General features: G+C 51.8%; 2 protein-coding genes across 2 annotated transcripts in view; both read right to left on the reverse strand.

Annotated features, from left to right (window-relative positions):
* Positions 1-4975: 4975 nt before the first annotated feature.
* On the reverse strand, positions 4976-16011 carry SELPLG (selectin P ligand). Its single transcript, XM_080940804.1, has 2 exons — positions 15973-16011; positions 4976-6365 (listed from the first exon to the last, which is right to left on the reverse strand). Exon 2 carries the CDS (start codon positions 6358-6360, stop codon positions 5071-5073), a length of 1290 nt encoding a protein of 429 aa, XP_080796930.1. The 5' UTR covers positions 6361-6365; positions 15973-16011; the 3' UTR covers positions 4976-5070.
* Positions 16012-25448: 9437 nt separating this feature from the next.
* Positions 25449-27729, reverse strand: part of CORO1C (coronin 1C) — a 61289-nt gene continuing 59008 nt past the window's right edge. The window contains exon 11 of the mRNA XM_080940509.1: positions 25449-27323. Within this exon, the coding sequence (XP_080796635.1) occupies positions 27204-27323 (120 nt within the window). The 3' untranslated portion in view covers positions 25449-27203. The remainder of the gene's footprint in view (positions 27324-27729) is intronic.

A 27729-nucleotide genomic window follows, 5' to 3' on the forward strand; every position in this document is an offset into this window, starting at 1 on the left:
CCCACGTGAACTAGCCGAGCACCCCATCACTTCCCCATCTTCACCAGCGGCCGGGTGCTACCAAGAACAAATAACTCCACCAGCCATGCCGAACACTCCAGAGCCTCCCCATCCAGCCGGGTGCCTGTTCTTTTCGGTTCCAGTCTTGGTGTGACGTGACCCTCGGTGGGGTTTCCCTGTGCATTCCGCTGACTGCTGACGGTGTCAAACAGCGTTTGCCTCAGGGAAGCACCTAGAAGGCCTTCATACTTCTCAAGACGGAAACCCAACTAGGGACCCTCCCTTCCTAATCCCAGCCCTCTACAGCCCTCGGCCGCCTTTCCCAAGGGCCCACGTCTCAGCCCAAGGTCTTAGCTCTTCCTCTCACCCTAACTCCAGCAACTCTCAGGTGTGTCTGCACCGCCGTTCATTTGTTCATCCGTGGGAAGCAGATGCCCAAATCCTCAGTCTCCGTCACCGTGACCCTGCAGCAAGTACCTCTTCCTCTTTTGGATACTTCCCCCCCAACCCCCACCCTGTTCATGGCTCTCACACCACCAGGGGCCCGGGACCAGCTCCTGCATAGGGTTCTTCTTTCTCCGCTCTTCTTGAGGCAGCGGAGGGGGAAGAGGGTCTTACAAGATAGAGATATTTAGGGCTGCTGTATAACAAAAGTTTACTATCTAAGTCTAAATTACTGTGCTACTGTAGCTGACCTGCCTTCTGTGATCTCCTGAGGCCAGAGACTGCAGGCTCTGGTACTTAGCACCTCTTCCTAAAACAGCAAGGGATAAAGTAAATAGCCTCTGTACTATCTCAGCAGGAACTGCTGGGCTCTACCTTTTAGCTTGCTGGTCTGAAGTTGCAGGGAGAAAAAAAAGGGACTCTTAGAAAAGTAGTATTCCTAAGTAGTTAAAAAGTATCCTATGAAAGGGGTCTAAAGGGAAAGCAGAAAGATCCTAAGTGGGGAAAGGGGAAAAAGGTTCCTAAGGGAAAAAGTTGTTCTACGGGGAAAGGGGATGGATGGAGTGGAGTGGAAGGGAATGGGAAGGGAAAGGATCCTCCCCTCTCTCTGTGTCCTCAGCACTTACGCATCTTTCAGAATACAAAGTTCAGCACAATTTCATACAAAAAATCAAATCATAAATTGAAGTAGAAGCTCACAACAGAGAATGTTTGCATGCATATCCACTAGGAGTAATCATCTGACTAAACATCCATCACCTGTCTCAGCTCCACAGGTTCACTGAAGGTTTAAAACCGTAACTAAGTTATTAGTGAAGCTTTGTATAGATAAACCCAGTCAATTTTTTATCCTCTGTCCTAGCAACGATAATAAATCATCAATTCCCTTTTATGACCTTTGGCTAATTATTTTACAACCTCTTGGAATGTGCTCTGAGTAGGAGAAAGTCTGGTTACCATCTAAGAGCAATTACCTGGTGACACTTGGGAGACTGACAGAGTTCTCACTGCAGTTCTATCAGAAATGACCTGATGGCAGTCTCACTATAAAAGAGCGTAATAATCAGTTATAATATTAGGAATTCTTATAGGATCATCATTAGGACTTAAGAAGACAGCACATCTTCGTAGATCTGCTCCAAAGGGGTGCGCTATAACTTAGTGGTTGTTATATATGTTTAATAATAACGGGAAAAGCATATTAATAGCGGGATCTTTTCTAAAATGAATCCCTTACAGCCTTGCTGAATAAGGGCGAACCAGTCGCAGATTATATAATAATCCGAGGCGGCCATCTCAGGGTGACCACCTGCTGGTTATTAGCTTGTCCCGTTATGGCTCCTGACATCTGGGCCCATGGTAGTGCATGCTCTAACACCCTGTGGCTAAAAACCTCAGCTCCTGCCCTATCAGCTGCCAGCGCCCATGTGGGGGTGAGAGGAGGCTGCCCCTGACACAGTGGGTGGAGGCAAGGACTGAACATAAACTTAGACCCCCTCCTCCTGCCCGACCCCTTCGCCTGCTCCACCCCACCTCCTGCCCGACCCCCTTCCCCGCCTCTTCTGGCTTTTTGGCAGTGCAGCTTCTGTGCTCTCCCGAATTTTGAGCTCTAGTTTTTTCCCCCCGGCAGCAGCTCGGGTGAACTCTGCACCCCTGTCTGCAGCCGCGCATGCAGCATTCAGTAAGTGCATAATAGGTCCCAGCTAGGCCCCAGCTCTGCTTTCTCCGGCTCTGTACAGAGCGGCTGGGTTCTACCCTTCCAAGAAACCGCGCCCTTTCTGTGTTTCAAGGACAATTAAGGGACAAGAGAGAGTTCCGGAGACAGGGAAGGTCAGCAGTGTGAGTCTCGGGGCACAGAATTCCCCTAGAACCCCACTGTGATCTTGAGAATGGAATGACTTCATGGTAAGAGCCGCAGGGCCTGGGCTCCCGGATTCTCTGTGTGATGGGGGTTGGGTTGGGGTTCACTTATCTGAGCCTCTCTTTCCTCCTCTGTGAAATGAAGAACATTTGAGCGTCTCCTTCAAAGGCTGTTTAAGGCACGTACTGCAGACTTGTGTGGGTCTGCTGAGCGGGTGCCTTGACCGACTCCGGCTCTGCACAGTTGGGGCATACAGACAAGGGGGGAGGGCAGCTGTGAGCAAGAGACACCTGGCATCTTCCCAAGGGCCTGGTGTCAAGTTTTGAGAATCAGTTGTTTAGTGAACACATTACCAGAAAAGCCAAGAGCATCCACACTCAAAACCCCCAGGCTCCTCCTGACACCTTCGCCCTCCAGGAGCAGGTGGCTGGCGCCCCCTGGTGGCTGTTCCTCTCACCCAGCGTGTGCTGCTTCCAACGAAGAAAACCCGTGTTCTTACACAGCATCCTCGGGGAGACAAGATTCTCCCTCTACTGTTTCTGATCCAAAGGGGAGACAAACCAGGATCTGCTCCGTCCACCGCTGGCCTCCTTGAAGGCCCAGAGGGAAACTGCAAACATTGCCACCTCCAGATGCTGGGACATCTCCCTACCACCCCCCCCCCCCCCGTCACTGAGGCCCCATCGCCGGCCACGTCCCTTCCTGTCTTTCCCTGTCCTCTCTTCCTGTCTCCACTTCTCTCTCCCATAATGAAGCCTTTTCTTCAAGCCCTGAAATTGTGGGTCACACCCTCAGCAGGTGCGACAAGGCCTCTTCTCACCAAAGAGGCCCCAGAGATGTTTCTGGAAGAGAAAAAACATCGCTCCCCCAGGAGACAGGGTGCTGTGTGTTTCAAGCAGCTGTTCCCTTCTGTCTGTGGAAGTGACTGGAAGGACTTGGGGCAGGACACAACTTAGCGTTATGGTACCAGTACTCCTTGGTGTCCGACTGGGGTCGGAGTGAGGTGGGCGTGTCTACCTCCATGTGGCCAACATGGGCAATCCTCCTGGCTGGCTGGGGTCGAAGGGCCTCTTGGAACATAGGCTCTAAAGCCAAGATGAGAAAACTGACAAAACTGTGACCCTGTGTCTCGCTGCCTTGTAAGCAGGGGGTCAATAAATTCACAGAGTCTGATCCAGCTTGGTGCCTATTTGTAAAGACATGAATGTGTGTGTGTGTGTGAGTAAGTGTGTGTGAGTGTGTGTATGTGTGTGTGAGTATGTGTGTGTGTTGTGTGTGTGTGTGTGTGTGTGTGAGAGTATGTGTGTGTGTGTGTTGTGTGTATACACACATGGAGGCCAGCTCTGGCCAATCTCAGCTGTTAAGGATTTTTCTTTTGAGATGGTTTTTTATTGGCCTGGCCTTTTGGAGGTAGGGTAGATTTTAACTGGCCAGTGAGTTTTAACTGTCTCTGCTGCCCCCAGGGTGGGGTGAAGAGTGAACTCACCATCTTAATGTTAAAAAAAAAAAAAAAAAAATCTGACAGAGCTGGAGAGACGGCTCAGTGGTTAGAGCACTGACTGCTCTTCCAGAGGTCCTGAGTTCAATTCCCAGGAACCACATGGTGGTTCACAACCACCTGTAATGGAATCTGATGCCTTCTTCTGGTGTGTATGTCTGAGAACAGCTATGGTGTACTCATAAACATAAATAAATAAATCTTAAAAAAAAAAAGATCAGCCAACCCCAAAGGGACCCTCCTTCTTTGGCCCAACTTGAAAAGGGTGTATTCAATAAAGTTCTAGTTTGTTTGTTTGCTTAGTTTGTTCATGTGTTATGTGCAAGTATGGGTGTCAGAGGACAACTTGGGGAAGTCAGCCTTCTCCTTCCACCACGAGGGCCCCTGTGGAGCTTAAGTCATGAGGCTTAGCAGCAAGCCCCTTCACCCACTAAGGCAGCCAGCCAGACCCAGTTTTAGTTTTCTTTGAGACAGGGTCTCACGTAGCCCGGACTGTTCTTTAGTCGAGGATGACCTTGAACTCCTGACTCTCCAGCCCTCTGGTGCTGGGATGATGGGTAGGTGCTACCACATGCAGCTTAAGCCCGCCAGTGTCCCCCCTGCAGTTGCCCAAGTGGTGTACTAGAAATCTCTGTTGTCTAAGAACGGCATGGGCAATGGCCTAAGAGCCCTCCAGGAGGGCTGGAGGTGGCAGCCTGGGACATGTGCCTGTGCTGGGCCGGGCCACAGTCCGAGGTCACTCACTCTGTCGCTGGACAGAAACTCATTGGTTCAAACAGACCCAAAGGAAGGACCGTCTCTCCAAGTCAGGGGCCTGGGAAAGCCAAGCTGCTCCTCACCGGAAACAGAGGAGCAGACAGGTGGCCTCCTATAATGCTTCTTTCTTATCAGGTAACTATGGCGACCAAGAGAGATGGCTTTGGGATTGGAATAAGGGAGTTTTTAGTCTTGAATGTAAGAACAGGAATCCAGTGGCCTTTGGGGTGGGGAGGGTGCACAGAGCAGTAGGAGGCACTGGGGAGGGGCATCCAGGACTAAAGAGATAAAAAGGTAAGTAATGTTTACTGTAATCCTTGGTTGGGAGGCCACTAGGCCACTCCATGAACAAAGCAGAAAGTTCAGGACCCTGATTGACATAGTCTAAGGTCCCTCCCTAAAGGGTCCTGAGGATACATTTCATTCAGGATGCCCATATCTATGGTCTTGATAACCAGTGGGTGAGCATGAAGCCAGCAAGGGTCTTGCTCAGCTGGGTGGGCAGGGGAGTCTAAGGGAGGAAGCTGTGCAGGGTGAGCTCATCCCCATCTGGGTCCCCACTGGGCTCTGTCTTCAGGTCCTGGACCTTGGGCAGGCCCCCATTGGCTGTGACAGGGGCCCCGTCACCCCCCTCAGGAAGCAGGGATGAGATACAGATCATCTCTGTGGGGGAGTAGTTCCGCACTGGGTACATGTGGGTCTTACGGGAGAGGCGGACTGCCAGGACCACTGTGCACACCAGGAAGATGGTGGCCAGGGAAGCCAAGATGAGGATGGCCAGCAGGCACTGCTTCACCGGGATGAGGTCCGAGGTCTCCTGCAGGGTGGGGGCCAGAGAACTCCCAGGGGTCACAATCAGCCCTTTCTTCAGGGCACTGTCAGGTAAGTGGCCAATGACTTTGTGAGTCATGGACGTCCCAGAGAAGGTGGTAGACTCCTTAGACTCTGAAGACACCGTCTCCGTGGGTGTGGGTTCGGTGGAAGGGGCCTCGGTGGCCGCGGACCTTGTAAGCAGACTTTCTACAACCTGATTCGTGCGAAGCTGGCTGGTGTTTACTGCTGTGGCTGCTGTCTCTGTGGCTGCTGGCTGAGAGGTCTCTGCCTCCATGGGTGCTGGATTCGAGGTCTCTGCCTCCATGGGTGCTGGATTTGAGATCTCTACCTCCATGGGTGCTGGATTCGAGGTCTCTGCCTCCATGGGTGCTGGATTCGAGGTCTCTGCCTCCGTGGGTGCCGGATTCGAGGTCTCTGCCTCCATGGGTGCTGGATTCGAGGTCTCTGCCTCCATGGGTGCTGGATTCGAGGTCTCTGCCTCCATGGGTGCCGGATTCGAGGTCTCTGCCTCCCTGGATGCTGGCTGTGAGGTCTCTGCCTTTGTGGATGTTGGTCGGATGGCCTTACCCACTGTGGTTGGACTCCACTGTGTGGCAGATTCTGTCCTCAGCATCCCAACAGCCAGCTTTCTTGCATCCGGGCCAGCAGGGCCAGTGGTGGCAACCTGCGCGGTGACGGTCTCAGAAGTCCCAGCCGCCATGGAAACCGTCTGCTCTAGTGTGGCCATCGTGGTCAGATGCTCAACATGAGCAGCCACAGTGTTGGTGACATTTGTCAACGTTTCTGGGGGCTCTGTACCATAGGTATAGTCAACGTCCTCAAAGTCATCATCCCCAGCCACCTGTCTCCGTGCCCGGAGATGCACAGGGCCCGGGGCTTCCTTGGCTTTGTGCCCCCAGGGGTCTTGCAGCTGAAGGCTGATGCCAGGGCCCAAGATGGTGAGCAGCAAAAGGAAGCGTGGGAACATGGTACCTGGGGAGACAGGGAAGAAGAGTGGCATCAGCCCCTCCCTGCTGCTTGAGGACCTCAAGACAGTGCTGGTCTGGTTTAGGGCAGACACTGGTGGCGGACATCTCTTGAGATGGAACCCTTGACGGAAGCTCTGTGTTTATCCATACAAATAATGCCAACCAACCATCAGAGAAGGCCCATTACCCTCCCTGCTGGTTAGACTTCGTTTTCTTTCTCCCCACCACCCCTTTCATGTACTTTTAAATTTTGTTTACTATATGTTTGAGACAAGAGTCTCACCCTAGGCTGTCCTCACTAATGATCCTCCTGCCTCAACCTCCCGCACACCGAGAATAAGAGTAGGAGCTACCACGATCAGCGGTTAAATATGCACTTTAAAAAAATCTGTTTATTTTATTTTTGTGTGTGTGGGTGTTTGGCCTGCTTGGATGTCTATGCACCACGTGTGTGCAGTGTCTAAGGAGGTGTTGGATCCTCTGGAACTGGAGACACGGTTGTCGGCTGCCATGTGGGAACCCTGGTCCTCTGCCTGAACCACCCAGACGTCTGTCCATCCCTAAAATATTTTATTTCTACTAAGCTCACGGCTACAATCCTGGCGAAGAGAGCCTGAGGCAGGACTGCAGGAGGCCAAGCTACATCTTGAGGTCAAGGCCAGGCTTTGTACCTTAATGAGGTTCTGTTTTAAAAGAAAAAAAAATAATTTAGGGCTGGAGAGATGGATCAGTGGCTAGAGCACTGACTGCTCTTCCAGAGTTCCTGAGTTCAAATCCCACCAACCACATGGTGGCTCACAACCATCTGTAATGGGATCTGATGCCCTCTTCTGGTGTGTCTGAAGACAGCTACAGTGTACTCACATAAAATAAATAAATAAATCTTTTTTAAAAATTAAGGGAGGGGAAGAGGGAGGGAAATGTGTGGTCAAGATGTAAAAAGAAAAAAAAGAAGAATAAATTTATTTATATACTTTTAAAATTGTCGAAGAAGCCGGCAGAGCCTGGGCACGGTTACACATGCTCGGAATCACAACACCCGCGGGGCCGAAACCGGAGGCTCAGGAGTTCAAGCTCATCCTCCACCGCACGTGAGCTGGAGGCCAGCCTGGGCTACATGAGACCCCGTTTCAAACCCTCCCCAACAAAAAAATAAACACCCCTCCCAAAGCAGAAGCAAGTGAGGGCTGAGGCTCAGCCTTGGGGAGCCCGTGGGGTGTGTTCAAGGGCCTGGCTCCACTCTCAAAGCCTCAAAATAAGAAATTAAAAAATAAACTGAGTGGGGTAAGGAGATGCACCAGCTCTCCGGAGTCAGAGGCGGGTGGATCTCTGTGAGTTCAAGATCAGCCTGGTCTAAATTCCAGGCCAGCCAGGACTACGGAGTGAAACCCTGTCTCCAAATATAAAAAACAAACGAAAAGACCAGAACATTGATCTGTGGGTAAAACAACCCATCAGGGCATAGTAAATGGAGTTTGGCTTCTGTTTCTGTTGTTCCGTTTGGGGCGGTCTTACTGAGAGGTAAGTGTGGCTGCCCGGACATTCACTCTGTAATGCAAGCTGGCCTTCCACTGAGCAATCCTCCTGCCTCTGCATGGCAGGGGCTGTGCCTCTGAGGCCAGCAAAGGACGTCTTATTCACTACATTCACCTTTCTCAAAAAAAAAAAAAAAAAAAAAAAAAAAAAAAAGATTCATTTGTCTTTTATGTCCACGAGTGTTTTGCCTGCAGGTGTGATTGTGCACATGTTTGCAGGTGCACATGTCTGCAGGTGTGACTGTGCACATGTCTGAAGTGGCCTCAGCAGTTAGAACAGGGAGTCTGGCTAACAGGTGGCTGTGAACCACCATGTGGGTGCTGGGAACTGAATCCAGGCCCTCTGCAAGAGCCGGGGGTGCTCTTGACGGTGAGCCCTCTCTCCAGACCCCCCGAATTCACACTTCTGCCTTAATTCTCCTTAATGTCTGGCTTTCGTTGGTCTTACTTATTTTTCACGTCTGTATGCATATGTGCACACAAGTGTGCACACCCAAGCCAAGTGTAGATGTAGACGGAGGTCAGAAGACAACCCACAGGAGTCGGTTCTCTCCTGTGGGTCCAGGGATTTGAACTCACGTCTTCAGGCTTGGCAGCAGATGCCTTTACCAGCTGAGCCCTCCCACCAGCCCTTAGTGTCTGTTTTAGATATTAACACTGTCATGGGAACAAGTTATGAGCAGACCATTAGGCAACGGGCCGAGCAGAAGACCCCAGCCTGGTTTGAGGACAACTCGTTGGCCCTTAATGTTCCTCCTTATCCCCCGACCCTGGCTCTCTGTCCCCTCCCTGCCCCACACAACCTTTGCCAGTCCTCAGGTCTTTGTCTTAAAAAATATATTTGAGTTGAACAATGAGGGCGCCAGTAAAAACCTCAAAGCGGGTGGGGAAAGGCCTCGCCCCACATAAGAACCGCCGGCACCCACGAGATGCTGAAATACGGAGAAACAGTCCCCCCAGGAAAGAGCACACAGACTGGGTATCCACTACCCCATAGTCATCTCCGAAGACATGCATGCGAGTGACATCATACAGCCCCAGCGGGTTGTATTTGGGAACAAAATGTGTATACGTATGCGTGCACGCACGTGACAACGAAAAGGGGGACTGTGAACTTGAAAGAGGAGGAAAGGAGGAAATGGCGTAATATTAATCTCGAAAATTTAAAAGAAAAAACCTTTTAGAAAAATTTAAAAATTATCCGTAAGATATGCGTGTGCAGGGGACATGCGGTGCCCACAGCGGGCAGAAGTGATGGATTCCCTGGAGCTGGAGTTACAGCAGTCATGAGCTGCCAGATGTGGGTGCTGGGAACTGAACTCAGGCCACTTGGAAAAGCAGCGAGTGCTCTTGACTACCGAGCGTCTCTCCCTTAGTGCATCCCTCTTCTATCCCGTTCCCTTTGTGTCCTTGCTTGGACAGTAGGGATGGCTAGACCCATCCCAGAGCCACTTTGAGGATGGCATGAGAGCCACAGCAAGCTCTCGGACAACGTTGGTTGCTCTGTTGCTTCCGTCCACTTGCCCTGTAAGTTCCTCAGGGCCCAGAGCCATCAACTAACACGTTCAGTGTCCAGGAGGAATCTCACCTTTTAGGGAGCTCAGCTTCCAGACTTGACTGTAGTTAGGACCGCTGTCCTCCCATAGGCCACCATCCCCCTGTCCCCTCACTTCATTCTGTCATTGGTCAGTGGCTATAGAAGTCAGAGTCTGGTCCTTAAGAATGCTGGGGTGAACCTGGAGAGATGGCTCAGTGGTTAAGAACATTGGCTGCTCTTCCAAAGGTCCTGAGTTCAATTCCCAGCAACCACATGGTGGCTCACAACCATCTGTAACTCCATTTCCAGGGGATCTGACACTCTCACACAGACACACATAAAAGCAAAACACCAACGCACATAGAATCTTTTTAAAACCTCTATGGTGAGCGGCAGGCTCTGGGTATTGGTTGATACCCTGTACACAGTGACCTTTAGCAGGGTACAACTCCTCCAATAGTGTCTTCGCAGCAGATAGCATTCACAGCCGTCACTTCCTGTATCCTTTGCTTGTGTGATTGGCAGGCAGGCGGGAGGGGCATCTAACCTGTGGGCCCTTTACTTTGCTCCATCTGACCTCCTTTACAGGTTACTTACAATTGCACTGACCTTTTTATAATGCATCTTTATGACTTTTGGGGGGGTTTTGTCCTTTGTTTTTTGTTGTTTTGAGACAGTGTTTCTCTACATAACCCTGGCTGTCCTGGAACTCTTTCTGTAGCCCAGGCTGGCCTTGAACTCCCAGAGATCTACTGCCTCTGCCTCCCGAGTGCTGGGATTAAGGCGTGCACCATTATTCCCCGGTTGATGGCATCTAACAGAGAAACCCTGAAGACAGCGTGTGGTGCTTGCACAGGTAGTGAAAGAGCAGAGACGCGGGTAGAGGGCTCAGCTCAGGCCTGTGGGGCTGCTTGGGAACTTGAGTCCAGGCTGCAGGGAAAGGCCAGGACCCATATTGTTCAGGAACCACCGAGGTCCTAGAAAGGGCTGCAGACTGTGGTGCAGGACAGGAGGGGGTTCAAGCACTGCACTGTAGAAGCTGTGTGACCTGGGGACAGATGCTTGCCTCTCTGAACAGGGTTCCTCCTGGGGAGGAATACCTGGCTCTGCCTTGGCCCCACTTTCCTGGTGGTGGCGGGGGCGGCGGTGGGGGCAGGGGCTGGGGGGTCGGGCAATGCAGGAAGAAGCCACCGGTGCCGAGGACCACTATCATTAGAACACCATCTCTGAGTACACACACCTCCCTCTTGGTTCCTGGAAGGTAGACTCAACCACTTCCTGAAAGAAGGGGGTGGGGGCACTACTAAGACGGGTTTCTGGGGCAAGGCAGTTTGGACGGTCTGAAAATCAAGAGCCCTAAGGGGCTCTCTCCACAGGCGGCCATCTGCCCTACCCACAGTCGCCTGTATGCACGGGAGCCCTAAGGTCTGGCTGTGCCTGAGTCAGACTGTGCGACTCCGAGCGCCCTCTCCGACCCTCAGCTGCCTCGTATGCAAAATGAGTGACGTTGCTTCGAAGATGTCGCATAGAGGGCCCCAGATGTCGGCTTCTGAAGGGAAGGAGTCAGGGAGCAAGCAGGGAGGCCACAGAGGTGAGCATGCTGCCGCCGTGGGCAGCCAGGAACAGAGAGCCCTTCCCTGTTGTGGGAAGGAAGGACCGGGGTGGAGGCTTCGGCCACTAGAGGCTCAGGAGAACCCCTGCAGCCCAGGAGCTTGAGACCAGCCTGGACAAGGCAGCAAGATCCTCTCACATAAACAAGTAAAGGCATTAATTCCTATAATTTTTTTTAACATGGCCAGGCATGCTGACGGACAGCTGACATCTCAGCACTTGGGAGGCAGAGGCGGGAAGAGGTTCAGGTGTGATGGTAAATAAACAGATAAACAAACCAAGAGTTGGAGATGGATATTCCTGGGTGCGCCTCTGGGGTGGAACATTTGCTCGGCTCAGGAAAAGGAAGAGATGAAATTCCCTCAGAAAGGCCAACTCTCTGTGCCTGGGCTTGGCCAGAGCGACCAGCTTGAGTCATATGTCACAGAAATTCCCCCAGGGCGCACTGGCTGCTCCAGGCTGGCCCCTGTCATCTGTGTACCTCACCAGGACAGACCCTGGAATGCTGTCGTCTGCCAGGCCCGCTGCAGGTGGACCGTCTGCCCTCTGGGAGCTGAGCTGGTGGGTATTTCCTGAGATCCCTGTGTGTTCTCTGGTGTAAGACCCTTGTCAAGCCCACCGTGGGTGGGTCCTTCTGTGGATGAACTCCCCCCCCAGTCCCCAGCAGGTCTCCTGACCCTCATGATACAGAGGAGGAAGGCAAGCCTTGCAGGGATGGCTTGCCCCTCCCTCTTCAGAGGACAGGAGAATAGTGAGGCTGGGCTAACTCCATGAAGGTGAAGACACCACATCCGACCCGTCTTGACGCTTGCCTGCTTCCTGTCCTTCACCCCTAACCAGGAACCACCTCCCTGACCCCTGGCCGTTATGAAGAACAGGCTTCTAGGGGGCTCATTCCTTCATGAATCTTGGACCCTGCACACCACCTCAAAGTCTCGAATACAACCAGGGGAGACTGAGGCACAGATAGCCCGGGTCCCATGAGGGATTTATATCCTGGTGGAAGGGACACTGTTTGGAGAGTCAGATCAAACAGCCTAAAAGCACCTCAATTCACCCCTGAGAGGCATGGAACTCCCATCTGCAGCATTGGCTTTGCCTCAGTTTACCATACGGTGCAGTCCCTGTAAGTCCAAGGTAGAACGAACATGTAAGAAATACGTCATCACACTTGATCTGACAAGTATTGTGGAGTAGCCAGGCTCACCTAAAGCATGCTGGGAACGCTCACCTTAGCCTGCAGCTGGGTAGCATTGTCTAACAGCAGCCTACAGGGTATAAGGCTCGATAGCCCAGGATAGATCAAACTCAAAAACCAGAATGACTATCACTTTCACAGTGCCATGAGGGCAGAGCATCGTACATCACAGCATTGATCGGGTCAGCGTGTGCAGAGACAAGAGAATCCAGTCCTCGTGGGGTTGCTGAGGGTGAGTCGGGGATGGTCCTTGTGAGATGCTCAGCAAACAGTAAATGCTCAATAAACGTCAGTTGTCACCATCATCATCATCACCATTATCTTCACCATCATCATCACCATCATTATCTTGAAACAGGGTTTCACTGTGTGAGCCTGGCAGGTCTGGAAACTCACTATGTAGACCAGGCTGGTCTTGAACTAACAGAGATCCAACTGCCTCTGCCTCCTCGGTGCTGGGACTAGAATCACGCATGGCTCATTGTCACAATTTTGAATTTTGCATTTAGGGCAAGGGGCTCCTGCTAACCGCTGCCGTGGCCCGGGAAATCCCCAACCTTGGGGCAGGCTGTGACTGTTCTTTGGCTTCCTTAGAGAACTGAGATCCCCGAAGCCAGTCTCTACGGCAGGACCTGCACAGCACTCAGTCTCAGCCTCCTCAGATTCATGAGTCACATGTTCCGAGTGAGGCCTGTGTGCTGGGCGCTGCTCTAAAACCTGCCTGTGGATCCTTGGTGCCTCCCCCACTGAAGGACAGGAGCTGTCACTCTGAGGCCCACTGGGTGCCCAGAGCCATGTCTGCAGCAGGTGGCCAGGAGCAGGGGCTTCGCACCAGGCAATCCCTCTGCAGAGCCTTCTCAGTCCCACACCATTTGTTCTTGGAGTGTTCGGATCGACTCAAGGCTTGGTCCAACATCTTCTATTCTGTAAACCTTCCTGACGTTTGTTTCCTAAAACCCCATTCAAGTGAACCCATGACCTCCCTAAGCTCAGCACCACAGCCACCTGCACCCTGAACCCCCAGCACTGTAGGCTGCCGTCTCTGCCTCTCCAGTATTTCCCAACCGACACATCTGCCTTTTCTGTCAACCTATCGAGGACAATTCCCTTTCCCACTTTATGTTTGCTCCAAGGCAGGCTCAGGTAGCCCAGGCTGGCCTACAGATGGCTGTAGTCCCAAAAGACCTTGGGTTGCGACCTCTGACTCCCAAGTACTGAGATTAGAGCTGTGTGTCTTGACACTCAGGCCTATTATCCATCCATTTATCCACCCACCCATCCATCCACCCACCACCCACCCACCCATCCATCCATCCACCCACCCATCCATCCATCCACCCATCCATCCATCTATCCATCCACCCACCCACCCACCCATCCATCCATCCATCCATCCATCCATCCACCCATCCATCCATCCATCCACCCACCCACCCACCCACCCATCCATCCACCCATCCATCTATCCATCCACCCACCCACCCACCCATCCATCCATCCACCCATCCATCCATCCACCCATCCATCCATCCATGGTCATAGTCTCTCTCTATGTCCCTGGCTGGCCTGGAACTTACTATGTAGACCAGACTGGCCTCAAACTCATAAGAGCTCTGCCCATCTCTGCCTCTAGCGAGTGTTGAGATCGAAGGTGTGTGCCTCCATTCTTGGGGTTTTTACAGTAGACACCCTGTGTGTCTATTTAATACCCCCTGGCCCCTCACAAGGCCACACCCACAGTGTTAGAAGTGGGGCTCCTTCACTCCAGGAAGCAGGCTTGGCTTGTTGGAACCCTGGGGCACTGGCCAGCAACAGACAAGGCCTGTCATTTATCATTGCCTGTTTTCCTAAGGAGACATGGATGCCACACAGCCCAGCCAGCCGGAATCCTTCCAGTGCACTCCACTATCTGCCTCCTGCACTGTACAGCAAAGGGGACTGAGAGACCTTGTCACCATGGGTCCAGGGTCCTGCAGCCACATCCTAGCTCAGTGCCTTCTTAGCCATGACATCATGTGTGGCTGCCTCTCCCCTCAGAGCCTAGTTTTCCCACCTATGAACAAGAGTACCACCCAGCAGGAGCACCTGGGTCACCTTAAAGTCCCTCTGGTGACCCACCCAGGACCCAACCCAGGTTTTCTGGAGAGCTCGGCAGGAAGGCCCAGTCCCTTTTCCCCCAGTGTCAGCTCTCTCTGGCTACTGGCCAACCTGGGGAGGAAGGAACCTCCTCACAGGGTGTGGTACCAACGGAGACACCCAGAAGAGCCACCTCCCTAACCCTGCGACACCAGGAGGGCAGGCCCTTACAGATGGAAATTAGTTATGGGAAATGGAGACCAGCAAACAGCAAAACCCCAGAGAAGTCCCAGGCAATAGGAGCTGATCTCCATCACAGGGCTAAGGGCTAGGGGGAGGGGATGGCAGAGCACTTGCTGAACTTGCAAGAGCCTGGGCTCAACAACACAGATCTGCAGGAGTGGGGGATGGGTCTTCAGTCTCCAAGCACAAGCGCTGGAGAATGCACTAGGGGTGTGACCAGTGAGTTGCAGGCTCTCCCAGCACACAGGAAGCTCTGACTTCCAGCACCAGTGAACCAGGCCCACAATCAGAGCCCTTGAAACACAGGATTAAGGTCATCCTCGGCTACATGGTAGTCTGAGGCCAGCTTTGGCTACATGAGGTTGTCTGAAAACACTGAGCCCGGAAGAGATGGCTCAGCAGTTAGGAGCATGCCTCCTCTCCCAGAGGACGGGTTTGATCTTCAACACTCACACGGAGGCTTACATCCCTCTGGGCCTCATGAGGCACTGCACACATGTGATGTGCAAACACACATGCACTCAAAACCACACACACAATAACGCTTTTAAATCGATAAGACCCACTTAAAAACAATCTCCTATGAACATGTACCATTTCCTCAATCTGATCTGATTTTTAAAAAACGAAAAACAAAGGGCCAGGGTGGAGTCTAGACGCTCCGAGGGCAAAGTGCTTGCTGGGGAAGCCTGCAGGCCTGAGTTCGGTCCCCAGAACCGACAGTGGAAGAGAACTGACTCCCCTGAGTTAACCTCTGACCTCCACATGTGCCCCATGACACTCATGTGCCTGCTCGTGCACACAAGCACACATGCACACACAAACAATGATACTAACAATCACCATTACTAATAACAAATGAAAATAAACATGTAGAATGATCAAAGAAGGCTGGTACGGTGGTGTGTGCCTGTAACCCTAGCATCAGGCCAAGGCAAGGGGCTAGCCTGGACTACATAGAGTTTCAGGCTAGCCTAATGAACAAATGGAGAGCATATCTGAGTTAAAGAGAGAGAGAGAGGGAGAGAGAGGGAGAGAGAGAGAGAGAGGGAGAGAGAGAGGATCCCGAAGAATGTTTCATGCCTTCAAGACAAACTTGACACCCTTTCTGGACCCTTCCAAACTTAGTCTCAGCTCTGGCCTTGAGTTTCCCACTGAGGGGAGGAAGGGCGAGATGGTTTCTGGGGGGAGGGCCGGGACTTCTCTGAGTCTCCTCTCGGCTCTGAGACTGTGAGGCAGCAGCCACAGGCTGATGCAGAGAAGCATTTTCCGCTAAGGGTGGAGAAGCCTAGTTTCCTGGGAGACTTGGCCCAGTGCCACACAGAAGAGCTCAGGTACCACCAATGCGAAGGCGCGTTGTCCCTTGGGCCCCCAGCCACTCCCGCCCCCTGGTTTTGCAAACCAGACTCACCGTGCGCAGCAGAGCATGGAGCAGTTGCCTCGGGGCCCAGAAGTGACTCTGCCTCGGTGACAAGGCCCCAGTCCACACTGCCCGATGCTTGTGGTCTCAATCCGCCAACCCCCAACGGCAGGGTGTGGAAGAAGGAAGTGAGAATGTGGTTACTCGGGCTGGTCACGTGACGCCCCACACCCCCTTGTTTGTGACAGCTTTGGTGACAAGTCTGTTTAAAGATGGGTGGGCAGTGTAATGGCTTTGTTGGGGCTGATAACAATCTTGGAAACTCAAGGAAGATAGGAGCCTTACTGGTGAGGGAACCTCTGCATGAGACCTCAGAGAACTTTGTAGAGTGACTTTTGTGTGTGTCCCATCATGTGTATGTATACATGTGTGTGTGCGCACATGTGTGTACTTGTGTGTTCAAGTGTGGACATGTGTGCATATATGTGTACACATATACGTGTGTATATACATGTGTTTGCACTTGTGTCTATATGTATGTGCATATGCATGTGTATGTGTGTGTACATGTATGTATGTCATACCTGCCAACCCTTCCAGGTCTCTACAGCTCAGTTTGGCCCTGGGATCCTCCTTCCCCCGGGGCTATAGGAGGCTTTTCTTCATCTCACAAGGTTCTACATAAACGGGTGTAGTGGCTCTCACTTCTAATCTCAGCAGTAGAGATGCCAAGGCAGGAAGAACACTGTGGGTCTGAGGCTAGCCTGGGCTAAAGAGTAAGACCCTTTCATAACCACTCCATGAATAACCCCGTCAGGTCTCTTTAGCAGCAATCAAGGATTTCTCCCTTATCTGTTCCTTAGGCCAACCCTACATCTCAGGTTGAACACCAGCCAGTGTCTCATGCCATCCCTCTTGTCTGTGGGCTGGTGAGGCCGATCAATAAACAGGTCAGTAGACCATTACCACAGACCCCCCAGTAATCGCGTACTCCGGGGTGAGCCATAGGTTCCGGCAGGAGACAGATAATAAATAGCACAGGCCGAGGCTGGAGGTCGAGCATGCGCGGCAGGGATCTGGATTGACCTCCAGGGTCTGCCCTGCAGGTTTGCAAGGCCAGGCTCAGGACTCATGTAGAGAGAAGGCCATGCCTGCCTTAAGTTGTGTAAGAACAAAAGCCAGAGGGCGAGGGGGTGTGTGCCTGTCACCCCAGCACTCGAGAGGCTGAGTTATACAGTATCAGGCCAACTGGGGTCACATAGCTTGTCTCAGAATACAAAGCAGGGCAGATGAGATGGCCCGGTGTACGAAGGTGCTTTGCCACCAAACCCTGATAACCTGAGTTCAAGTCCTGGAATCTGCTAAGTAGAGATGAATCCTGAAAAAGCTGTTCTCTGCCTCTCTCTCTTCCTGTCTCTCTGTCTCTTCCTGTCTCTATGTCTCTCTCTCTCTCACACACACATGCACCCAAAACATAAATACATAAAATAAAAGTGTTTAAAATAAAGCAAGCAAACCAAACAACCAACCAACTAACTAGACAGACAGACAGATCTGAGGCTCCGGTCAGCCGTGTCAGGGCCTTAGGAAGCCAGCGCTGGGGGCACCGCTGAGCCTGAACAGACAGACCAGCTGCAGCAACGGGACTCAGATCTGGGCTTTGACAGGGACAGTATGGGAGGGAGCTGCAACCTTGATCGCCGGCAAGTCCCCCACCCCACCCCAGCCTGCTTCTGTGGGCGAGGCAGCAGCCCCTCAGCCCTGTCAACATCCTTCAAGCAGGAGACCTGCTTCCTAGAGGCTCCCACGTTGTGGCGTGGCTTCCAGTTCGTGCTTTCTCCGGGACCATAAAGCCACATCCACCTGCACCTGACACCTGTAGGGCGCGAGCTCACGGTGAGCAGTTCTGTGCCTTCAGGAACGGAGCCGGGGAGACCCCCCTCCCCACGCTCAAGGACAGAGCAAAGGTACTCATCTGGAAAGAACATTTAGGGAAACACTTAAGTCCCACACCAGGGACATCTGTCCCTTGGTGGAATATGGCACAGGTGCTAAAAGCCATATTATTACAGCTAACCTGAAAGGAGGCAGATTAAAAGACCCTGAACAGGGCTGGGGAGATGGCTCAGTGGTTAGAGCACTGACTGCTCTTCCAGAGGTCCCCAGTTCAATTCCCAGCAACCACATGGTGGCTCACGACCATCTGATCTGTAATGGGATCTGATGCCCTCTTCTGGTGTGTCTGAGGACAGCGACAGTGTGCTTATATATGATAAATAGATAGATCTTTGTAAAAAAAAAAAAAAAAAGACCCCGAACAGACAGACAAGTGGTCACACACAGACACTGCTTGATTTGCAGACAGTCCAGATTTGCACTCAGCCAATCAGAAGTAGCTAATACAGTTATAATCAATCACTATTGATTTGTCAATATCCAGGACAATCAGATCTCTGTTTTCCCTTTGTGTCTCCAAGGACCCTTGGCAGGGTTCCTGAACCTTGTCTGACTTTAAGCTTCTTGATTTATTACTTTTTACTACGTGTGGTGTGGTGGTGGTAGTGTGTGTATATGTGTGTGTGTATACATGCGTGTGCACATGTACAGGTCAAAGGGAAGTTTTGGGGTGCACTATGAGTCCTGGGGATTGAACTCAGGCTGTGAAGCCTGTTGGCAAGTGCCTTTAGCCATCGTCTCAGTCCCAAGCTTCATAATTTATGAATAAACTTTACAAAAACATTTCTTTTGTCTCAGTTCACCGTTAGCACATTGTGAGTATTCGAAATGCACCAGAGTCACTGTTATTAATTGTGGCACGCACTCTCTTTCCCAGCCCTTTGGCTGAGACAGTCCCTTGCTAAATCCCCAAGGCTGGCTTTGAACTCAGTTTGTGGTCCAGGCAATCCTCGAACTCATGACCCGCCTGCCCACAGAGCTGAAATCGCAGGCCGGTCTCTGCTCTGCTTTTTAGAAACAGAGCCTGGAAAGACTCCAAATCTGCTGTAGACCACACAGCGGTCATTTGCATAAGAGATTTGTGGAGCTGGGTGTGGTGGCACACACTTGTAATTCTGGCGCTCAGTTGGCCAAGGCAGGAGGATTACATCAAGTTCAAGTTCAGCTCGAACTACAGATGGTGTTCCAGGACAGCCGGGGCTGTGGATCAGGATCTATGTCAAAAATATACAAACAGGGCCAGGCATGGTGGCGAACACCTTAATCCCAGGCAGAGGCAGGTGAAATTTGTTTGAGGACAGCCTGGTCTACATACTGAACCTCAGGAAGGAAGGTATGGTGAGCCCCTGCTTCAAACAAATAAACAGAGGTGGGGATGCCTATGAAGCAGGCCCACCCCTCAACGGAGAAGCAGAAGACACAGTTGTATGGGTGCTGGGTCTTGCTCCGTGTTGAGCTCATGTGACTGTTCCCAGAAGTGCTAAGGGCAGCCCTTTCCTTTGCTCCCCTCTACATTTTTAAAAACATTTTATTTATTTTATGTATATGAGCACACTGTCGCTGTCTTCAGACACACCAGAAGAGGACATCGGATCCCATTACAGACGGTTGTGAGACACCATGTGGTTGCTGGGGATTGAACTCAGGACCTCTGGAAGAGCAACCAGTGCTCTAACCACTGAGCCATCTCTCCAGCCCCAGACAGTAGATATGGACTGTTTCTGTGAATCTGTTAAGTCATAACACCAGCTATAAAGGCAAATTGAACTGTGCTTCAATAAAACTTTATTTATAAAGACAGTATTTGTCTCTGTGGCTGTGGCTTGTGTTCCTTCTGCCTGGGGCATTTTCCCCCTTGTAATCAACAATTCCTGTGCCTCCCCAAGCCTTCCCAGATCACCTCCCCCTCCCCCATGATTCCAGAGCGCCCAGTTCTGCCCCTGCTTGATGTGTGCCTATATTCCTGGAAGCTTTGAGAGGAAAGACATGTCCATTTTGCTAGGCCTGGCATTTCCTTGTCCTAGCACTAAGACACAGCTGCTGCTCAGGTTTCTCAAGTCCTGGCCTGGGCTCTTTAACCATTCTAATTATCCCACAAGGAGGTACCACTGCTGTACCCATTGTAGAGATAAGAAATACCAGGTCCTGGGCTGGAGAGATGGCTCAGTGGTTAAGAGCACCGACTGCTCTTCCAGAGGTTCTGAGTTCAATTCCCAGAAACCACATGGTGGCTCACAACCATCTGTAATGGGATCTGGTGCCCTCTTCTGGTGTGTCTGAAGACAGTGACAGTGCACTCACATAAATAAAATAAACAAATCTTTAAAAAGTAACAATTCTCTCAGCAGACCTATAAACAGCCTTTGGTTCCCAGGCTAGACCACCGATGAGTTCCAGCATGCATTGGCTTTGCTGAATTATAAGGGGGTTGGAGAGATGGACGGCACTGACTACTTTTCAGAGGAACTTGGTTCAGTTCCCAGCTCCCACATGGCAGCCCACAGTTGTCTGTAACTCCAGTTTGAGGCCTCTGTAGACACTAGAAAAGCCTGTGGGGCGCGCGCGCGCACACACACACACACACATGATTCATACACAAACAATAATAATTAAAAAATAAAAATAAATCTTAAAACACGAAACCTGGCCAGTCAGATAGTCTTTGCCTATCTACATATTTCCAGATTCTCCATCTATGGATGGGGGGGGGACGCAAAGGTGTCATCAAGTTGAGTGCAAGGCCCAGCTAGGGAAGGCCCGCATCCCATCCTCACTCCCAGCCTCTTCCACTCCAGGGCTTGGCGGTTTATCTGAAGGGGAAATGGTTACTGCTCCCCCCCCCCCCCCGCCAGATTCTATTCCTCTCCTCAAACAGGAACACAGTATTGGGGGTTCACTTTCAACCCCAGATTCTGGATGCCCACGTGGGCAGCACCTGAAGCCGTCGCCACACTGGAGACCACAGTGTAGGTCATTTCTTCAGAGGGACCGGTCCCCTCTCCAGCTCACTGGGGGCCTTCAGCAGCAGAGAGTGGCCAAGTCTCTCCCCACAGCTGAAGGTCTGGGGTGGAGGGTAAAGGCAAGCATGGTGATACGCAGTCACACACACACACACACACACACACACAAACCCCACACATACACACACACATACACACACACACACACACACACACACACAAACCCCACACATATACACACACACACAAACGAAAATATCCATGTCCCCTCCAATCTTCCTGGGGCACCCTGCTGGAGCCTGTGCCTGGCAGGGCAGCCTACCCTTCCAGAGCAGTTGAAGAATGCGGCTCTTCTCTGAAGACCCACCATGGTCTCAGCTGCACATGTAGTCCTCACGGTGTAGGAGAGCTAACTGTTGGAATCTGAAACATTGTTTGGGTCCTGAATGCTTGCTCCCCTGCCTTGTGAAGTTTCAGAGTCTTCCCCTCCCCCCTTTTAAAGACTTATTTACTTTATGAGTACACTGTTGCTGTCTTCAGACACACCAGAAGAGGACATCGGATCCCATCACAGATGGTTGTGAGCCACCATGTGGTTGCTGGGAATTGAACTCAGGACCTCTGGAAGAGCAGCCAGTGCTCTTAACCATCTCTCCAGCCCTCAGAGTCCCTTAAGTGCTCTTATGGGGGTCAGTTGATATATTGGGCTTTAAGAATCTGTGGTTCTAGTCAGCGGAGTCAGAAGACTCAGCCGTGGACTTATAAGCAAGCAGCACCACTGAAGTGAACCTTTGTGTCACTGGCACAAAAGATGCTGGTCATCCAGAGCTGAGAAGCCAGCAGTGATTCAAAGAGACCAGCACCATAAAGAATCATAGATCTCGGGATTACTTCCTCCAAGTCAGCACACAGAAGTCTGTGGTCCCCAAACTTGGTAATGTGTAAGGGTTTCTCAGGTGGTCCTGGTTTTGTAAGTATCCAAAGGGCCCAGAGAGCAGCAGGGCCGGGCTCCCCGAAGGATCCTCAGGGGAGGCTATGGGTGGGTTGCAGTAAAGACCCCAACATCTTGGAGACACATGCCAGTACTGTGGAATCACCACCACAGACTGAAGCGTGGAGCTGGCTTGAGCCGGAGACAAGCCGTTATGTGCCACAGAAGGCAGAGCTGGACAAGCCGCCCGGGTCTGTGGAGCCCAGGGGACCACGAGTGGGTCCCGGAGGTCAAGTATTGAACTTTTCACACCATTAGACTTTGATTTTCTCAGAACCGTGTGCTGGTTCCATCCTCTTGGGAGTGAAAAAGTGTTTGTTTTGATTTTACAGAGGCTGGAATTTTACCGAGATGGACATTTTAGAGACTTTGGATATTTTAGTCTTTGAACTTTGAAGGAGACTTTAGATTTTTTCTTAGTTTTTAAATATTTTATTATGTTATTTTGTGCATGAGTATTTCTGTACATGTTTGCACATCTCGTATACTGGGTGTCCTCTGAGGTCAGGGTCAGGGGACTGGAGTTAACACATGGTTGTGATCGACCCAGGCTCTGCAAGTACAAGTTAACCCTAGTCAACTCTAGCTCGACTTTGGATGGCTCACAGAGAGTTTACTAATGTTTGAAATTTTAAAGGCTGTGGGACTTTTAAAAGTTGGGACGTTTTATACTATATTTATTGTATATAGCTATATTGTTTTATACTTAGCAAGCCTCCTTAGCAACAGATGAGAAAGGGAAAATTCTACTTGACCTGTGTTATGTCTGTATGTCAGACTGAGGATGGGTCAACTGTGCTGGTTAGCTTTGTCACCTTGACACCAGCTAGACTCATTTGGGAAACAGGACTTTCAGTTGAGAAAATGACTGTAAGATCAGCCTACAGGCAAGTCTGGGAGAATCTTCATGACTGACATTCATGTAGGCGGGCACAGCCATTATGGGTAGATGGTCCTAGGGTACAGGAAACCGACCGAGTCAGTAAGCTGCACTTGACAGCCTCTGTATCTGCTCCTGCCACTGGGCATGTGGTGACTGCTCTTGTGAGTCAACTTGACCACAGTCCTCTGGAGTAACTAAAAATCCAAGCAGCGAGTACGCCCGAGAGGGACTGTTCTTGATTGAATGACTGGAGGTGACAAGACCCATCCTAAATCTGGGCCGATACAAAGGACATGGAAGAGGATCTTACTTTCTGTCTGTCTGTCCTGTCCTCATGACCTGGCTGCTAATGAACTCCTCCATTGGCACTGCAAACTACTTCTTCAGGATTCTGATGTAGAATGAAGACCAGCCAAGACATCCGGCCCCACTCACCGAACAGCTATTGGATTCTTGACTCTCCCTCAGGTGACAGCCACTGCTGGACTGGCTGAACCATAGCCTGTAAGCCTCGGATCCTCTCCAGACCCTCGCCAGTAGGCAGACCCTTGCCAGTAGGCAGACCCTCGCCAGTAGGGTCCTGCTGCCTTGACTTCCTACCAATTCCTGGACGAGGGATAAGCCGTTAAATGAAACCAGGCCTTTCCTCTCTGAGCTGGTTTTGAGAACAGCAGGATTTTAGGTTGTAGCAAAACAGTCACACCCCAGAACAAGGTGCACACACCTGGGAAGGCAGAGGCAGGTGAATCTCTGACAGTTCAAGGCCAGCCTGGTCCACAGAGTAAGTTCTGTGCCGGGGAGAACCGTGGAGACCTTTTCTCAAAGCACATAAAAACCACCACCCTGCTTATTAGCTTTTTTTCTTTTTGGTTTTTCAAGACAAGGTTTCTCCGTGCAACCCTGGCTGTCCTCGAACTTGCTTGGCAGAACAGGCTGGCCTCAAACTCCCGTTCTCCGAGTGCCGGGATGTAGGTGTGCCGCCAGTTGTGCATACAACACCAACTGTAACTTACTCTCCATTTTCTTAAAGATTCAGCTTTATGTGTATTTGTACATCAGCGTGCACGTGTGCACTTTGAAGGCCAGATGAGGACATCAGATTGCCGGGCATGGGGCCGCCCAATGTGGGTGTCAACAAACACACACTCCAAACTGCATGCACACCTCCAGCCCCGGCTATAACGTATTGATTAATGTTTCTAACTCAGTGTCATTATTAAATGACTAAGTAGCTGTACCGTGTGATGGGAGGGTGACCAGTGATGGTGGGAACAATTCTTAATCCTTAAGGCCTCCGTTTTACGTCCCACTGGTGTTTTGGAGGGAAGCTTGCAGGTGAGACATCTAAGAAGCTACAAACAGTTAAGTCTTGTCCCAGAGGTGAGCCTGGGACAGAAAGGTGCTGTCATTGTGCACACGGAAGTGCCAGCAATAGCCTATGAGAGGGCAACAAGTACCCCACCCCCAGCCCAATGACCCAGGGACAACATCAGAACTGTTTACTGCACTGGACCGTGAAAGGGCCACTCAGAGTTAACAGGATCTTTACAACCCAACAAAAAGTGTTTCTGGACAGGCCATGGAGCACTAAGTCCAGGGAGGGAAGTAACCTTAAAAAGTAAGTTCTCTCCAGACGCCGTCTGGGTCACTGTCTGGGGATGACACAGTGCAAGAAGCTGTTAGGTCTTCTGGCAAAGAGTCAAGGTGGCCAAAACCAGACAAGGAGCTGGTTGTAAATAGACCACCACCGGCCTCTCCCCACAGCGGGGGTCCTCAGAGAGAAGGCGGCCAACTTCCCTCCCCTGCCTGGCCTGTGACCCACAGGCTGCCCCCCCCCACCAGCTTGGGAGGAAGGAGCCTGGGAGGGACTTCCAGTACTTGCTCAGAACATCTTAAGTACCAAGGAAGGTAAACAAGGGGGTTCCTTCTGTATAAAAAGTGAAGTGTCATCAGGGGATGGGGTAACAGAAAAGGGGAAGTCAGGAAGGAACATGCAAGACACGGAGAACCTGGTGGGCAAAAGTACAGCCAAGGTTTCCGGTCTGTCAGGTGGGGAGTGCAACCCCGGTCACTCTGGATACAGAGGCAGGAGCGCAAGGCTGTCTACAGCCACAGAGCAAGTCGGAAGACAGCCTGAGGCACCCGTACCAAGTAGTCCTGGCTGTCTTGGAATTCACTATGTAGATCTGGCTGGCCCTGCCTCTGCCTCTGAGACCTTGTCTTAAACAGTAAACAAAACCAAACCCAGTCTGAAGATGTGGCTTGGTAGGTAAAGTGCTTGTTGACCATGCACAGAGGACCTGGATGCCCTGCACAACATAGACATGGTATGGTGGGGCACGCTTGTGATCCCAGGCACTCAGGAGGTGGAGGCCTGATTTGGGGCTGAACTGGCCTACATGACATCCTGTCTCAAAAGGAAAACAAACCAACAAAAATTCAGGGAGGAGCTCCTCACACTGGCCATGATGTCTCTGTAAAAGGCCAGTGGGCATCTTGGGTGTCTCGTTCCTTGTGGGATTACCATCCTTCCCCCAAACTAGGGAAGACTGGAAGGTGAGCTTGGCTTCAGGCTACACTCGCCCACAAGGCAGGAGGCCGTGCCCGCGGGTCTGTGAGAGTCTAGACCCAGCGTTCCCTCATCTCCCATCCTTGCAGCGCAGGGCGCCTGTGTCCAGCAGGGGTGTGGCTGCCTCAGAGACAGCCGAGTGGGTCGCGAAAGAAGCACAGCAGACGGTTGTAATCAATGTCTTTTATCTCTGAAAACGAAGCGAGTGTTTGATAGAACACCATGGCCACTCTATAAGAGTGTGTGTAGGAGTTCACTGTCCTCCTCCGGTGCCAGGGCTGTAAGACAAAGGAAACAGAGCCCACCACAGCGTGTCAGATGCCTACTCAGCCTGGCACATACTACAGTCACTCCTTCCTCTCTGAACCACATTCTCTCTGGCTTCACCACCAGCCTCTACAACTGTTTACTTAATTAATTCAACTGCCCCAGAACATTTGTGAGCCTTGAACCAGGTCCTCAGCAAACCACACGTACGGACAATGCCGGTGTCTCTCCAGCCGTTTTCTCCCCATCTCATTACCCAACATTAAAGCACAAGACAGACAGAAACCCACGAAGGCCCTGAAGCTGCGGAGCTGTGACCCCCACCCAGGCAGCCGAGAGCCTTTTCTTACAACGGTACCCAGTCAGTCCACACTCTGAGCAGCTGCTGCCACACTGTGCTCCCCCTGTCCCGATGACTTGTATGTGTGCTGCCCACAGCAGCACGAACACATGCTAAGGTTTGCCTTTCATGATCCCTATGGCAGTGTCCAGCTCGTCCCCTTTCACAGACATGGGACGAGACGAGGCTGTGAAGTCACGGCTGGGTCTGTCCAGGGCTCGGCAGTGCTCCAGTCGGGAGGCAGCCGCACCGATGTGGGTGGTGGGGCAGAGGGCTTGTGCATGACCAGCTACGGCCCACCTCTGAACTTCCCTTTCTACCCTGTTCTGGACCTTTCCCTCAGCTGCGCCATTCGAGAGCCCTTGAGGACTGGCTGGGCGCCTGAGACAGGAGGCAGCGAAGGAGGGAGGGAAGAGGGGAGCAAGGGAAACGGGGTGTGGGACAGAGGCTGTGCAGAGTGCCTGGGTTCAAGCCCCACAGCATACCCTGGGGCCAGGCAAGCAGCCTCGGTGGACAAGGACTCTCAACACAGGTAACTGCTCGCCTTGGGTGCCCGGAAGTGAGCCACACTGCTGGAGGGGACGGGCGCCACCATCTGCGAGAACAGAGCTGAGAGACACGAGCGGCTTTGGGTTAGGTTATACTCACTGAACACAGCACCGGGGAGCTGCGTTCGGCCTGTGCAGCCCAGCTTCTAGGAAAGAGAGCGCGAGAGGAGAGACGGCCATGAGCTTTGATCGAAGACTCAACGGAATGAGGGGCAGTGTGTGGGTCCACGCCGTTAGACGCCCAGGTTTGTGCTGTGAGTGAGCCAGCCCTGGGGGCTGTGCTGATTGTTCCCGTGAGTGTTTATACAAAATAATCATCTCCTCTTCATGTACTTTATAAACATACACAGTGCTGTCCCTTTCAAATTGAGGAGAAAAAAAAAAAACCACACAAATACTGCAAAGTAGCAAAATACAAAGAAAAAAAAGCTACTTTCGGTTTTGGCAACATTAAAAAGGAAGAGACAGAGCAGAGGCGGTGGCCTGGTCAGCAGGTGTGTGGGGAGGACGCTGGGCTGGGCCGTTTCTAAAATTCAGAATATCTGGCATTTCGAATGTAGTAAAGTTCAACAGGTCAGCAGACCTGTCAAACATCAAAAGCTCCCTGACGAAAAGCTCAGCTTTCATGTTTCGGAAATTTGGGAGAGGAACCGAGTCCTGACTGGAATGTGGCCTATCGCTGGCTGACAGATCTGAAGTGGAATGTCACCGAATGGCAGTGTCTCCCTCGCCGCCCTCCCTCGGAGCGTCTGTGGAGGTGGGCGGGCCTCAGGCCGCCATCTTTGCCAGCTGCTGCTCTAACTTGGAAATGCGCTCGTCTTGATTGCAGATTGTGTCCTTTATGGATTTGATCTCCTTTAGAATCTCATCCAACTTGGCTTCGTTTTGCTGAGAGACAAAGAGAACAAGGTGACCAGACAGTACTGACGAAGCGCACCCCATTCTGTGACAGCACAGGGTGGAGACTCCTGAGGCACCACGGAGACTTCTGAGACAGACGAGCCCACAAAGAAAGCACAGTGCCTCAGGGTGGCTCCAGTCCTCCGGCTGCACCTGCAGGATAGAGCGTGTACCGCAGAGCCATCACAGGGCACGCCCGGGCACACCTATGGCCTCTCACTCTGCTTTGTCAGGAGCAGCTCAGCTCTGACGAAGACCCAGTGTCCCCCACCCGAGCTTATTAACTGGAAACTATGGCACCAAGGGCAGATGCCGGCTTCCTGTCAGCCACTGCTCCGTGTTCCCCCTCCCAGACACTCTGTCCTGAGGTAGCAGTGCCCCCTGCTGGCTGGTT

This window comes from Micromys minutus, assembly GCF_963924665.1.
Source record: "Micromys minutus genome assembly, chromosome: 29".
Taxonomy (NCBI): domain Eukaryota; kingdom Metazoa; phylum Chordata; class Mammalia; order Rodentia; family Muridae; genus Micromys; species Micromys minutus.